At 44.2% G+C, this 15,794-nt stretch overlaps 1 protein-coding gene across 6 annotated transcripts in view; it reads right to left on the bottom strand.

Annotated features, from left to right (window-relative positions):
• Positions 1 to 2,850: 2,850 nt before the first annotated feature.
• bahcc1b (BAH domain and coiled-coil containing 1b) overlaps positions 2,851 to 15,794 on the bottom strand; it is a 79,412-nt gene continuing 66,468 nt past the window's right edge. For 5 of the 6 annotated variants that reach the window (XM_055021103.1, XM_055021104.1, XM_055021102.1 and 2 more), the window contains exons 18-28: positions 15,018 to 15,185; positions 14,619 to 14,860; positions 11,840 to 12,011; positions 11,578 to 11,695; positions 11,116 to 11,191; positions 10,918 to 11,026; positions 10,722 to 10,844; positions 9,837 to 9,968; positions 7,862 to 9,288; positions 6,512 to 6,748; positions 2,851 to 5,294 (exon numbers count right to left, since the gene is read on the bottom strand). In XM_055021103.1, the coding sequence (XP_054877078.1) occupies positions 5,085 to 5,294; positions 6,512 to 6,748; positions 7,862 to 9,288; positions 9,837 to 9,968; positions 10,722 to 10,844; positions 10,918 to 11,026; positions 11,116 to 11,191; positions 11,578 to 11,695; positions 11,840 to 12,011; positions 14,619 to 14,860; positions 15,018 to 15,185 (3,014 nt within the window). In that variant the 3' untranslated portion in view covers positions 2,851 to 5,084. The remainder of the gene's footprint in view (positions 5,295 to 6,511; positions 6,749 to 7,861; positions 9,289 to 9,836; positions 9,969 to 10,721; positions 10,845 to 10,917; positions 11,027 to 11,115; positions 11,192 to 11,577; positions 11,696 to 11,839; positions 12,012 to 14,618; positions 14,861 to 15,017; positions 15,186 to 15,794) is intronic. The other variant, XM_055021107.1, reaches the window with a different exon arrangement.

Here is a 15,794-nt window from a genome sequence, read left to right as displayed (position 1 = left end):
GTTTGCTCTTTGTCTGTTTCCCTTCATGTAACCTCCAGATTTTGTACGTTTGCATATTCCATAAAGTCATCAACTCAGAATGACCTGCCTGGGTTTGGGGCCCAAACCGCACAACAGGATTATGCTTCTGATGAGGTAAAAAGCCACGCCCAAAAGTTCTGCTCAACTGGAAAAGTTGTGGGGGGGGGGGGAGAGAAACCCCCAACATTATGCATTCGCCTTATCTTCTCATGGTGGAAGAGAGAAATATAGATGTCAGAAAATTTCCTTGGAACTCTTTGTGTAACAATCGAGAAAGAGAAACAAGTCATAAAACTAGCAGGATGAGGTGAGAGGGGGGAAGAAAAAGAAAAACTGAAACATTTGTAGATGCTGTAATGTGGAGAACATGCGCATGACTTCCACTCTGCCAAGAATTCCTGATTTATGTGAGTGTACCATCTGTCGCCGTGGAATATGTTGTACAACTGGAATGGAGTCCGATTGGCTGCAGGACGTTTACAGTGTCTCTGCCTTACGGTCCGGCGGCGGCAGTGAGCCTCGCTGCGGCTCATGTGAGCGATGGATGAGGTGATGCGGACGGGACCGCTGATCTCCTTACCCCCATGCTGACCCGAATACATCCTGGCAAACACACACACACACACACACACAAACACAGGGATATGTACACACCTCACTGCAGCTGACAGCCATCCATTCACTTCCCTGACATGCTCAGACTATATCTAAATGGAGGGCTTTCTCATGATTGGAGCCCCCCCTCTGAGGCACAGCTCTGCATACAGTTATGCTTCCATTCCTCCTTTTGCGCTTCGGTTTAAACCGTTTATCTTTTCACCCCTTTAAAGTTCCTCAGCTTCTCTTCTGTAGCATTTCATAAAACAAAACAGAAAAACCCTCTCAAAATGGAATCCCAGCCCCTCCTGCAAAAAAATACAATAAAAGCTACCACACCTTCCTGCGACACCTTGACCCTTCACACACACACACACACACACACACACACACACACACCACACACACACACACACACACACACACACACACACACACACACACACACACACACACACACACACACACACACACACACAAATCAGCGAGCAGCATATTTGCTCTTACAACTTGAAAGCCTCTCTCATTAACCCAGAAGACCCCCCCCCCTGCACCCCCAAGCCGACTATTGTGCCCATATCTCCTGCAGCATTCTGGGTAAAGTAGTTTAACAATGTCAACTAGATAAGCCCAATGCAAACCTGCTGATAAGGAGCCAAAAGACCACACTAAATGTCTGTGTATTTTCAAGGCGTGGGCTGATTGAGGAGCCAATGAGGAGGATGTAAAAGACCAACAGGGAGCAGAATGGGGGCATGTGTGTGTGTGTGTGTGTGTGTGTGTGTGTGTGTGTGTGTGTGTGTGTGTGTGTGTGTTAGGAGCACTGCTTCATATCTTTGCAATAACAAACTGCCAAACGGCTAAAAGAGAACTGAACAAAGAGGTTGTAATTGAGTAAATGAATAATAAGTAAATGTTTGTAAGGTCTTAATTTATGACCCTGGTCTGTTGGTCAGGCGCTTTTTTCTGAACTGACAAGTAAAAACTGAGCCAGTTGAGGGCAAAAAGGCAAACGTTTGAAGGAGGCACCGCCACTAAAAAAATCCACTAAAAGTGAGGTAAAGTTTACGTTGACACGGCAACGCAGCGTGTCAGCTTCCTTCGAGCCGTGCCATGAGACGGCCCGGTTGTTCCAGGTCAAAGGTAAATGCCCCTTAGATGATTGCTATGATCACACCGAAGGCTGCAGTTACAGTACGATAAGAAGGTGTGAATACGTCGCAGGAAGTCTCAAGTAACGCAGTAAAAAGTGAACACTTTGTCCTGGAAGATCAACACTCTGGAGGCCATAATCCCAGCTGGTCTCCAGGCTGAAACTGACTCACCTATTGCAGCGCGCTCTGATGAGCATGTGGGAGCGGCACACACACCGAAGGGGTCGTGTGAAAAGACGACCCCTTCGGGGTCTCCAAGGGCCGATGAGTTCCTGACAACTACTGGCCGTGTCCTCCACAAATCCTTTACTTATTTGTCACAAGCCATGTGTAGCCCCATTTTTGGCCTATATGGGAAATGCTCTGTATGCCACATGGTGGTGGCAGCATCATGCTGTGGATATACTTGTATTCACATAAAATTACACACAGGGAGAAACTATATGTCATTTGATTCCATTTGGATTTTCTTTAGGGGTAGAAGTGGGAGTTGTACACAAATGCACACCACACTTTTCAGATTTGACTTTTTTTTGTTAAAGGGATGAACAACCAAACTGATTGAGACATGTTCTAATGATGACATGCTACGAGTTACAGGGGCTTGAATACTTTCTGTGCTGGCCACAGTCAGTGTGTGAAAGCTGTGAGCGCAGCCTGAAAGCCGATAGCCCCCCCGACCCCCCTTCTCCACCACCCCCCCAACCCCCACCCCCCACAGCTTTGTTCTATTAATGGTCCTGTTCCGTTTTTGTGTTGCTGTGAATACCTGACCCACCTGAGGAGCCGGAGAGGAGGCTCCACATCCTGCCTCGCTCCCCCCCATCAAACACCAGATACAGTTTCCCATTCTCTCCTGCTTCTTCCCCTCCTATCAAACTGGAGCTACAGTTTCAAATTGCTTCCCTTCTTTTGAGCCCCCCTCCTCCTGCCCCACCCTCACAGCCTCCACCTCTTTATTCCTGCTTGCCACTGCGCTCTGTGTCCTCACGTCTGGCTTGGCATTGATGCACACAAGGCCGCATTCAGAGAGCAGCACACGCTGCAGGAAAGGTGAAAGGAAAAGCAGTTCAGACGCTTTCATTCTTAAGAATCCTTTTTTTTTTAATGAAACGCAATAAAAGGCAATAAAATTAAGATAAATATTTTTCTTTTTGTACACAAGGAAATATTTTAGTCATATTTCCAATGAATGACTGAAATTACATAATATATTTTCGTAGGCTATTTTAACCATACAAAGCAGATTCCAGTGGGTCTAAAAACAAAAAACACACAATGATGCTCCCCACCCCAAACCCCACCTCCCGTTGAAATGTGATGATCAGAATTCAATCCAGTGTTTCTTAAAGAAAATACAGCTTTAAAAAATCAATCAATTAAAGACCCATAAAAGCAATAGTTCAAAGCTGAGTTTCACATTAGGTTCCATTTAAAGCTTTTGCTTTGCAGTGTAACAGCAGAGATGCTGTTAAAAGTCAGTCAGTCCTCAAAAAGGGAAAAAAGGCATTTATGTTCCTCCTCCTGTACATCCTATACAACAAACAGTCATCCAGGCTTGCATAAACAAGAAGATGATGATGAAAAACAAAAGGAAACATAAACACAAAAAATGTACAGACATATTTTTTGTTTTTGGCAAAGCGTGAATAAAAGTGACAAGAAGCATAAATTTGTGATTTGATCCTTTTCTCTTGTATTTTTGTCTCCCAACATCGTCCCATTGATTGGCTCTGATTGTCCTACAGGGTCACGTGATGCCATACTGGTTGCCATAGAGACCTCAAGTGCATCAGCTGGGTGGCATGCGGACACCGTCTCCGCGAACACCGGATGAATGCGGACAGGACGAGAGGAAATCCCTCTGAGATTGCAGGGGTCCCGGTTTCAGAATTGATTGAACGTCTTTTATACTTTCTTTTTATTGTTGTTGATCTAATAGGGTGTAGCGTAAAGTCACAGGTGCTTTGGTATGTTTCTTTTTGCTGCCAGATAAGTGTCTACACTTTCCACAGGCTAAAAACAGGCAAGAACTGGATTTTTAATTTTTTTTTTTTTAGTTTGTTTTTTGTTTTCAGGATTTAGGCAGAAATGCAACTTTCTTTTCTGGTATTTGCTGAACAGAAGTGAAAAGAAATGCACATTCTAACTCCAATCGATTAAAACAAGCAACAAAAAAAAGAATAAAATAGTTACTAAACATGTATAAAAAAGAGCTTTTTTTGTTTTTGTTTTTTTAAAAAAAGAAAATATTCCAAACACCTTTTCTACATATTTACTTTTTGCCTAGAGCTACAGCCACTAAATCATCACATGGGTTGCAGAGCTTCACCCCAAACACACCTCTAGTCCTATTCAGTGCATTTATACAGAAGAAAACATTAGCCCACCTTCTTCCTCTGCAACACACAAAAACACCCACCATCCCCAGAAAACTCTAAAATAAAATAATCTCTGCAAAGGAAACCACATGAACATAAATTTATATATATTTATATATTTATATTTATATACTATGTTACAGCGTGTTACTCTACATAGAATGCTGTAAAAAGCACATACACATTTGCCCAGGCACACACACACACACACACACACACACACACACACACACACACACACACAGCTCAAATAAACAATCCTACTGCCTGCGCCCGGACAGGCGGACATGACAGAGACGGCGATAGAGAGGTATTGATGTGTATGGCTTCAAAGGAGGAAAACTTGGTTCGGCCTTTTGGTCGTTAATGACCGACAACTAAAGTCGTCGAGCACTGAATCGATTATTAGAGTCTGGTGACATCGTGTCGTCGCTCGACGTCACAAACTGTACAAACGCAAGCACTGATAATGTGCATTAAAAGTTCATTAAATGCCATCACAGTCACTCTGCAGAAACATATATGCATTTAAGTCCAAACTACAGTGTTTATTGGTCCTATTGGGGGCCTTTAAATAGCGTCGTCCGAGTCAGACTACATGTATAAGACCGTTACATCCATCCAAACCAGTGTGGTTTACAGCATGTCTCTCCTTAGCGTTGAGTCTCTTTGCTTCAGAAAGCCCTCCTGTTGGAATACTTCCAAGACGTTCCAGTCCAAAGTACTCGTGTTTGGTTGCCCCAGAGAAGGGTTGAAACTCTGGGTAAGACAAGGAGCCTGGGTAAATGTGGCCTGGGCCAGTCCGTTCCTCTGAACTACTGGCTCACTCTTTATCCAAAAAAGTGAGTTCATCCACGGAATCAAGCGTCATCTTGCCTCTGTCTAGAAGAACTCCAGCAATCGTGTTGGATATCTGCTTCCCCCAGCGGTGCTAGGACAAGATCACCATGCCGTCCGCGCTGACCAGCTGGCCTGTGGTGGGCTCGTAGGTTCCAGCCAGGTAGAACAGGTCGTTGGAGGGGCCGCCCGCCTTACGTTCACGCATCAGGTGATCGTACTCCACTTTGCTGACCACCTGGCAACGATGGGAGATGGTCTGCACATCGTTCTCATCCTCATGGCTCGACTGGTACAAAGCGTTCTGCCGGAAAGAGACAGAGAAGGATAATGAGAACTCTCTCATGGAAAGCAAAACTGGAAGATAATGTTTTTGTTGGCTCTTGTGGGCTTTATTTGAAAGTAGTTCGACAGGAAAGAGGGTAACAAATAAAGGGGAAGACATGCGGCAAATGTCACCAGGCTGGGAGTCGAACCTGTGACCACTGGTGTGAGGACTAAGGTATCAATATGTGGGTTGTGCTTTGCCCCTGCGCCACCACAGCACCCTGGAAGATTACATTTTTGTACTCTGGTGGATTTGTGCAAACTTTCTAGCATGCTTGGTTGCACTTCACTCTATGGAACACCAGGCATACTTCAGGCAGACTAAAAGTGGACGCCTGCTAACTCAATTTTTATGACTCAGGAAACAATGTTAAAATCAAATTGAGTTTTGTGCTGATAAGGTGCAACCACTGGGGTAATGCACAGCAGGATTGCCACTCTCTGTACACATTTGCAGATGTGCAGTGACTGTCCTTGTGGTCAAGACACTAGTATGTCAAACTTGCTTGTACTGTATCTATTCATATTGTTTGAAATGTAGCAATTCGTCATGAGAAATTGAGACAATTTAGGTAATGACTATGAAATTTCAACCGCCTGTGAACAGCAAGCTCATGGTTCCATGTGGCCCACAGAATTTGGTCGATACGCCTGACAATGTGAGACCCTTTACAGCTGCAGTATGTAACTTTTATAAAAATAATACTAATAATAATTTCTTTACATATTATAACAGTAACATATCACAGATAATCAGTCATAGAGAACTGCTGTTAGCATGATGGTTCTTCCAATACCAACTCCGCTCTGCCAGAAACAACCAATCACAGCTAGAGGAGGGTTTTGGCTAAGGTGGAGGAGCTTGATGTTTTTTGTTGAGATTATCTGTCTCATCCCAAATTGATACAATGTGATAACGGTTTTAATAGACATGGAAAAACAACTATTTTTTAAATGTACATACTGCAGGTTTAATAGAAGGCGTTACAGCTCAGCATGAATGTTATATCAAGTCCATGGTAAAATCTACAGTAAACATTCCATTTAAAACAATGTCAGAAATACAAATGCATACATTGTTCTGATCTGAAAATTAGAAATAATAATGAAAAGTACCAATGTGGTTTTGCATTACTCTTAAAATACCACAGTCTAGATATGTGTAGAAAGGATCCTTGCACTTTCCAGCCTTACCTTGCCATCACGGTGTCGCTTCCCCAGGCGAGTTTCCTCTGGGTGGTAGAACCACTTGACCCTGACCACCATGCTGGAGCTCCACGACTCCCAGAGGCTCTCCACTCTTCCCACGTAGGGCAGCTGGGGCCGACCAGGTGACAGGAACACGGCGCAGTCGCCGACACGCACCATCTCCTTGCCCCGCATGATGGCCTTGTAGAAAAGCTTACGGGCTTTACCCTTTAGACCTCTTCTCTGTTAGAGAAACAGCAAATAGCGGTGACTTTTTTTCACCATGTGTTGTTTTTTTTTTATAGCTCAATTTAGCTTTGCTTTGTTGAACACAAATGTAGGAGAAAGTAATGTGTCTTTGCAATGCAAAACAAAAATTTCTGCAAAAAAACAAAACAAAACGCCTGATTCACTCAGTTGTTTTCAGTCAGTAAAACAGCAGGTTTGATTTTTAAGGGGGATTTCAGGTTCTTAGGAAAAATGTAATATTCTGCCCTGAAAGAAATTGAGTAAAATGATACATTTCTTGGGTCTAACAGAGAATGGAGAGTCCTGTAGCAGTCTGGGTTTATGCTAAATGCAGACATCAAGACTTTCTGCTACTGTAGCTACGATATTCACAGCTTACAGTGGACCCCGACAGTTCTTGGTTCAGTATTTATCTCTTTTTTGCATATTTCTGTGAAACGACAAAATCAGCCTATTTACTAATTTGATTGGTGGAGCATATCTAAAAAACATATTTTTAAAATGCAGCTTGGGAAGTTGATATACCTCGGTACAATGACACTTGGCACGCTTTCGGCTAGAATTTGCAAAGCAGCCAATCCAGTGCTGGGGAATGACACTGATTGGTTGACCATGGATATTAGCTTCTGCAGTAGTGCCAAAACGATTCCCATTGTGTATATTCATACGCATTAAGATGTATTTGTACACTGAACTATTAAAATAGACAGCTATTAGCATTTTCAGAGTTCTCTCATGTCTTCACAGATTTCAGTCAAATGCAAATCTTCTGCAACCTTTTTACAAAACCTCGCTTAAAAAGGTGCTTAAAATTAAACTAACTGAATGGAGCAAGAAAATGTTTCAGCTATTTAGACTTTACTTGTATCAAAAAATGTATTTACTTATGTATTTAGTGGATGGCATTTCAGCACATTTATTGACAGAAAAAGAATTAAAGAGAAACAGAAATTTCCATAAACATTTCTGCTTTATCCAGTGGAATTAAGTAGGGGTTCCTGAAACTCAACATAGCTTATTTCAGATCATAAAAGTCTTGATCTTTCTAATGAACAAATTACTGGATGCAAAAAACCTCTAGTAAAAAAATGCCACAAAATGTCATACCTGTGTGGGATTGCCAGACCATTTCCAGAGCTGGCGTCCAGGCAGCAGGGCGGCCATTTTTGGAAGAGGTTCAGGCGAAGACATTCTCTGCTTCTTGGTGGCTGCTGAGTCCTTGTTGGCTGGTTTCATCTGCTGGCTGGCAGGGCTGCTTTGGGCCTGATGGTGATCGTTAGAAGAACTTTCTTTCCTCTTCAGCTGCACTTTAGTCATTCTGCTGCTGACCATCATGCTTTCTTTGGAGATGTACTCTTTCCTGTCTTCCGCTCTGTCGGCTCTTGCCTTCAATCCTCCCATGGCTACACCAGCTTTGGTAACGTAGCCATTAGGCGACGTTGAAGCGGGGTTGGAGGTGGTGGGATCGGGGCTCCGGAGGCCGGAGTTGACGTTCTGCCTGTTCTTCTGTTTGTCCTGCTGGAGAAGCGCCCGCCGCAGCAGCACAGACGATGACTCTTCATCGGACGAGTAGGAGGAGTCGTTGTCCGAGGAACACAGAGAGGAGGAGGAAATGGAACCAGATGAAGAAGAGGAGGAGGACGATGAAGAGAAGCAGATGGACGGACGGGATAGAAAACGACCGCCCCGATGGGATGAGACGGCTGCTCGTCTCCGTCTTGCTTCTTGACCATCGTCCTCGTCTTCCTCATCCAGTTCAGAGTAAGAGCTGGGGCAGTCGCTAGGGTAGTCCAAACTGTAATCTCCACCTTTCACCCCAAGTCCTGCAGAGAGAACATCTTTCCTGAGAGGTGGACTGCCCTTCCGAAGGGTCTCAGACCGAGGCCTGGCGCTGCTTTCCCTTTTCTCTCCCATCTTCTTGTCATGTTTTGCCAGAAGAGAAGGTTGGATGTACCGTTGTGGTACAGTAGATGCAAGGCCTTTCACTCCTCTCCCTCCTCCTCCTCCAAACCGCAGCAAAGCTTTTCCATTTTTGGTTTTGGGGGAAGTCACTCCTTCATGGTCTAGCTTCACTAAGAAGTGTTTTCTGTCACGTTCACTCAGAGGCTTGCGGCTCACAGCTGCCGCGGCCATGGTAACTGATGAGGAACAAGGCGAGTCCCGGAGGCCCATGGAACCCATGGCGGTGACTGGTCTCCCGGCTACAGAGGCTCCACCGTTCCCAAAGGTTGAGTAGCCATTAGCGATGCTACTGAATGAGTCAACCTCAAATGCAGTGCCAAAAATGCTTTTAATAGGGGTTGGAGGTGCTAGAGAATGCAGGACTGGCCGGTGAAACAAGCCCAAGTCTCTCTCCCTAATCTTCTTCTGGGTTTTACGGGATGTCCCATTGAAGAGGAAGAAGTCCATTGGTGGTCTCTTTCTGGGCATGGACCAGTTCAACAGCGGAACATTTCCCTTCATCACAGAATTGGTTGCTGAGCTTGATAAGTTGGCTGTCTTTGGCACTGAGTATGTTTTCTTTGGCCTGCCAACTAAAAGAAAGGAATGGAGATGGGGGCTGAAATCAATAAGGAAGAAAATCCTAAGGGCAAATGTTGATTAATTATGAAACTAAAAGCTTTGGTGAAACTTAATCTCTATCTCCTTGATCTTCACCTAGTTTCGACAGCTCCATTACTCAAACTGCAACAAACCTGGTAAACCTGTCTTCCTCCCCCAGGTTTATTGTCACTTTTAGTTTGCGATGACTTGTGATGTTAGCTAACTTTACAAAGTACCCTTATGAAACTCTATAAAGCCATGATTTATGTGTTTTTTATGGAGGCTAAATAAAAGGCGGCAAAAAAGTCATCTTAATTTATGAGGCCTTCAGTTAATAAAGCTGCTCTGGGCTCACCTGTGACCTGAAGGCATTTGATAATTAACAAACAACTGAAACTGTAATGTTTTTTTCAGTGAATGCACCTCAAGGGCCTTTAGACTATGTGTAGGAGTTAAAATAGCACTGGATTGCAAATAACTAGTCACTATATGGAAAATGGGCTGTTGGAAAAGCAGTGATCATAACCCAACTATGTACCTGGTCTTTTTTCCTGGGGCTTCCCTCCTGCCTCCTCATTGGCTAGTTTCTCTGTGTCTTTCTTCTCTGCCGTAGCGCTTCGCCGACCCCGATGGCCCGGAGAGATCAACAGAGCTGGAGACGGTTCTGCACCTGGAACACGAAACCACATCAGATTTCTCTCACATACTCTTCAAAATGGGGAAAACAAAAGCACACGCCAGTCATGTAAGGTCCAGTGTAGTTGATCTTCCAGAGCCAGAATTGGGTAAGGACAAAGCTACCTGCCAAAATTCACTCATATCTACAGTCAGAGCAAGAATTTAAAAAGTTATGAGTTATGATAAGGGAGCTACAGAATCTCCAACACTCATGGAGGGTCACCAGGTTTTCATAACAAAAGACAGACACTATCGTCATGCCAACTGGTTGTTCTGAGTCGTGCCAAGAAACCGACTTTCCTGTCCTACCACCACAAATGCAAATAAGAGGTGTTCCATGTACTTTACAGGGACTTAAACTAGAATCTTGGTCAGCTTAGACCAAAGTTGAGCTTTTTGGGTGGCTGCATTGAGGACCTCTGGGCTCTGTATTTGGGCTGCCTAGTCTACCACTAAATCTCACAGTGTTCCGATGTTATTTTTAGCAAAAATAACATCTACCAGAAACCTGTAAACTGAGCCTCTCTGGGTGCTTTAGTTGGATGTAAAACACAAAGCCAAATAAATTTAGAAATGATCACAAGGCTTCTTCCATGCCTTGTTAGCTAAAGACAGGTGCACTAAGTTAGAGCAACAGAGGATTCAGTAGTTGCGTTGCACATGATTTCATGTAAGAATGATGTCTTTGTCATTTTTTCCCCTGTGAATTAAAAAGTGCAACGGTTACCCATAACTCCACACTTACAGCGGATCTGGTATCCAGGAGGAAGAAGTCTGATGTTTACAAGGGAAATCCTTCCTCGGTCTCCATCATCAAACTCCACCATCACGCTCCCTTCCTTCTCCTTCTCTTCCTCACCTGGACCTCCTGAAGGGCGGACACAGAAATATGAGTTTCAGGAACAGAGTGAGCTGGTGAGAGGACAGAGGGGTCATCTCACCACGGTGGACGTAGCCGGGGTACAGGCAGCGTGAGCGTTCGCTCCAGTAGGCACACACTCGGGTTCCCTCCGTCAGAATAACCTCCGTCTGGGGTCGCACGTCTAACACCTGGAAGCAAGCACACACAAAGCTTTCAGGAAGCAAATAAAAAGGTTAATCATAAAATAATAAAAAAAATGCCATGTGGTCTGACTCACGGCTTCTTGCAGTAGCTGCTCCAGTGAGTAGATCCTTGGCCGATTTCCCCGTTCCCCTTCAATGACGACACTGAAGCTGAGAGAAGGAAATTGTAATTATACAGGAATGTATACCAAACTGTCATTTGAATTTGTAAATAATTTTCAGAGCTTAATCTGCAGCGTGTGTTGTGAAGGCAGGAGTTTTGTGACTTGCAGGCATATAATTATTTTTTCTATTAGCAGATGTGTTGGCATATGCTGCGACGCTTCCAAGCTTTGAAGTCTTTTAACATCCTTTTTGTCCTGTTCTGATCACCCTTAATGCTGCCACACATTCATATGTTGGGCATGACTAAGTTTTTGTTTGGAGTATGTCACCCAAATGGACTCATTGCGTCACAAATTTTGGAAAAAGGCGGTGAAAGCCCCTTAAAGATTGTGAGTGTGCTTGTGAACGATGGGAGTAAAACATGCTTGTACATGTCAGGCAGGTCCAGGGTTTGAACCGACGCGGCATACAGCAGCTCGTCCTCCTTGGAGATTAGGATCTTCAGGCCATCCACCAGCATCTCTTTACTCAGCACACAGTTTGGCAGCGCTGCAGCCAGGTGATGTGAAAGTTCAGGGATTGATGGTGGAGATAAAAGGAAACAAAGACATTCATTTCAGATCGAGTTGATGAATTGTAACGTCTTAAGGCAGGGACTGTAAGTCGGGTACAGAGGCATGCATTTATCCTCACCTGGTATTCTGGAAGGCATGTTGGGGGGAAGATGGGACAGGGACTTCTCCTTCTGCCTGTCGTCCTCCTCATCCTCTTCTTCCCCCTCCGAGAAACTGCTCTCCTCATCCAATCGGAAACCTTCATCAGCCGTGAAGCTCTGCAGGAGCCTGCTCACTCCATGACCCTTTTCCTGACCGGAGGGGAAACAGGATGTAAACGGTAAATGAACAGTACAGAGCTTTATCAAGTCAAGAGGACTCCAAAGTGCTTTGTACTATAAATCATTCACCGATTTATGCACACAGTCGCGCAGTGACGGTGGACAATATTGTCCTAGGACATAATTACAGAGGCAGACAGTGCGGGGATCGAACAGGCAACCCACCGATTGCAAGACGAACACCTACCGCCATCGTCAGCATCAACATCAGTCAGGGAGAAAACAGAACATAGTTCCACTATGTACCAGACTTTCCTCCAGTGTATTACAAGAGGGTCACCAGGCTTTACTTGCCCACGCCTACCCACCAGTCTAGGGTGGTTTGTTTACTTTATGTGCAGTTTTTCATACAGTAAAGATGGATTAAGCTGGGTTTATAGTTGATGCATTGAACTGGGCGCCGTTCCTGTACCCGCCCGCTGGCCTCACAAGCTATTATCTTCAAATTATGATGCCTGCTTGTGCACCTCTGAATTTTTGTAATTTCAAACATTTCTTAACTCAAAAACACGATGGTCTGCTGATGGACTGCCCTGGCATCCCTACCACCGAGGTTCTGGGAGAAAACCTGTGTACGCAAATGAGTCGACAGAAACAGGACCTTCAGGTGAGCAAACCTGGTCTGTTCCTGTCAGATTTGACTAAGGCAGTGAACATATTGGTGAGGTGTAACCGCTGGGACCAACGTCGCCAGTAATATGATGCTTCAATTAGGCCCTAAGCTGTTTTCTTCCCCCTTCATTCTGCGCAGTTCACTTGAAAGTTTGAGGTCACAGTCAGTAATAACTGCTGCCCCTGAATGGACTGGGTTTCGGGCTTATTGCTACATGGCGCTTCACTTCAGGTGGACACACACACACACACACACACACACACACACACACACACACAGTACACACCAGATCCTACCCATCTCTACACCGGTTTGAGCTGGTCTGTCTAAAGATGACAAATGAGTGATGATAAAAAGCCAGCTCACCCAACAGGTTTCTGCTTGTATTTAGACTTTCCAAAGACCATAATAATCTAGGTGAGATGGTGTGTGTGTGCGTGTGCATGTGTGTGTTGGAGTTTTCCACACCAGGAGACCGTATATTTTAGTGACAGAAGTTTCATCACCAGAGGGCATGGAGGATTGTTTCCCGTTAGTACCGCCGAGTGTGTGTGAGTGTAAGCATGCATGGGTGTGTGCAGAGTTATGGCCAATGATTATCTTCATATTCCTCTGTTTGGTTTGGAGTTATGTGTTTTTGGACATTCCCATATGATGACTCAAAAGGACTGAAACCTCAGGGCATTTCAGATGAAGGTAAATATAGGTGCCTCATCGCTGCTGCTCAGAGAGAATGAAACAGCCTCTTCACACACACCACATTCATACAAATATTCTAGAATGACTGGAGAAGCAACAGAAAACTGTCTCATTTCCAGGCTGATCAATGACAAGCTGGACAAAATGCAGGACAAAAGTCCTGCATTTTTCCAGACAGTAAAAGCACCAAGAAGCATAACTATGCTACCTTAGAAAGTACAAGACTTAAAGTTAGGGATTTTCACTCATTTTGGTATTTAACAATATTGTGCAGTTATAATTTTTTTTTGCAAATGTACTTTGAGAGTAAGTGAGAAGCCTATTTTTATCCTTAAGTCACAAAAGATAAAAGTTTAGGGGAACACAGAGACGCAAAAAACTTTTTAAAAGGAAGATGTATTTTCTACAACATATCTACGGTTGGGGAGCAAAGTTGCCCTGCAACGAGAAGTTTCTGGGTTCAAATCCCAGCCTGGGGCCGTTTTGCATGTAGCTTGCATGTTCTCTCTATGAAGGCATGAGTTCTCTCCAGATACTCTGACTTCCTCTCACAGTCCAAAAACATGATTTCGACTGGGTCTGCTCCACCGCGGCACAAACTCTGCAGGGAAACAACCTCTTTATAGTCAATAACGGCTTCTGCCAAAATTTAAGTCTATTCTTTCTTTTTCTTGCCCTGATACACCGGAGCAAGTATCAGTCTGCAAAGATCACACCACACTAACAACAAACCAAAGACAGACTATGTTTTAGATAATGAGTGGACATCTTTAGGCTGCAATGGGGCAAGAGAGAGCAAGATTTACAGTAGAAAAGAATGGGAGCAAAGTTGCTGTTTGAAATTGTTGCATAAAATGGGCCCAATAGCTCAGATATAGGGCCCATTATTTATTTATTTAATTTTTTGCAGTATGTGCTATTACAGGGGGGTGTCACTGTAAAGCTACATGATCGTCAGACTTCCTGACCGGGTGTGGTTCACCTCAGCGCCTTTAAGTGAGCGCTTTTCAAAAGTCCTTCAGGCTTTTCTGCCTCCTGGCATTTATTTAGATGAACAAAAGGCCAAAGGGAGTAACCTCTCATGACTCACCCCTCTCCTTTCTTGCTTCATTACTCTCTGACAGCTGACATTTCTGCTCATACTCTGTTGTTTTTCATAAGCGACCATTAATAGCAGTTACATTTTTAGATATTAGTTATAAAAATGTGCAGACTTCAACAGATGAATCCGTACGTGTTAACATAGCCCATGTGTAAGGCCTCACCTTCCCTCTTAAGCTCTGTCCTGCAGAGGTCTTCCTCTCATTGTCTTTGAGTCTCTTTGCCTCGGTCAGAGCTCGGTGGTTGCTGTGGCTCTCTCCAAAGTTGCAGCCTATTGATGGCACACCCCAGCTGGGGAGGGAGGCTTTAGTAGCCCCCATGTGGTCCGGATGTCCCCTGTCCAAGTTGCTGAAGTTTGGCCGCCTGGCTGCACTCCTCTGCTGCATGCAGGGGAAGCTTCCCAGGCCTGAGGATGAGGATGGAATATTAAAGAAGGTAAAGATATGTTGCAGTTACTTTCAGGTTACAATAGGTGTGACTGTAGACAAAAAACTGAAAGAGGCAGTGTGGAGTTACGTTACAACTTCCACTCCTGCAAATTACGAGCACATGTAATCTCTCACCAGGAGGTCCAGGCCTTTTGCTCCTGGCTTTCAGGCTTGCTTGGAGCTTGGAGGACTGAGCTGAAAAAGGAAACGTCCCAGCGGAGTTTGCAAGAGCTTCTTTAGAGGATGAGGTAATCTTGATGTCACCCGCTTCGTCTTCGCTGTCGTCACTGCCAACCTCCTCCTCTGTGAAATGTCAGCATCGGAGTCATCAGTCAGAGAACCTCCAGTGACTTTTACGTGAGCGTTGCTAACAGCCAGAGTCTCTACGATATTCGGGCCTCGGATGTTTTATGTCAAAAGACAATCAGATTTCATCACCGATGTATTCTGGCTGAATTCTGTAGTCTGGATTTTTTCAATTTTATAAATCACCAGTTTTAAGTGTTTAAACTGACTTCTGTTAAGCAATTTATACAGAATTTGCAGGGAAGCGTTAGATCTACCAGAGTGGGTTTTAACAGGAACTGTAAAGTTCCCTTCTATAGAAACACTTTTGCTCAAAGCACTCTCTCTGTCAGCAGATCTGCGATTTGGAACTATTACCAGCTTCAATATGTTCAGAACACCTGCTATGATTGCTTTAGGAGATTTGAACCTGGAACAGTGCAAATAGCTCCACACCTGTGCAGCCCAAACCTGATGTGCATCATTTCCTTCTTTAAATGTTGACACTTGCACTTAAATTGTAATTTTAATCTGTTCTTGATTCTTTATAGTAAATGTGTTTCAAGGTCAGTTGTAATCTACACAGTAAAGAGCGCGGCATAAAATATTTAGTGAATGAGAAAGAGT

This window comes from Poeciliopsis prolifica, unplaced genomic scaffold (genome assembly GCF_027474105.1).
Source record: "Poeciliopsis prolifica strain line A6 unplaced genomic scaffold, Auburn_PproV2 SCAFFOLD074, whole genome shotgun sequence".
Lineage (NCBI taxonomy): Eukaryota > Metazoa > Chordata > Actinopteri > Cyprinodontiformes > Poeciliidae > Poeciliopsis > Poeciliopsis prolifica.
Note: the sequence above shows the minus strand (reverse complement) of the source record. Positions and strands in the feature narration are given on the sequence as shown.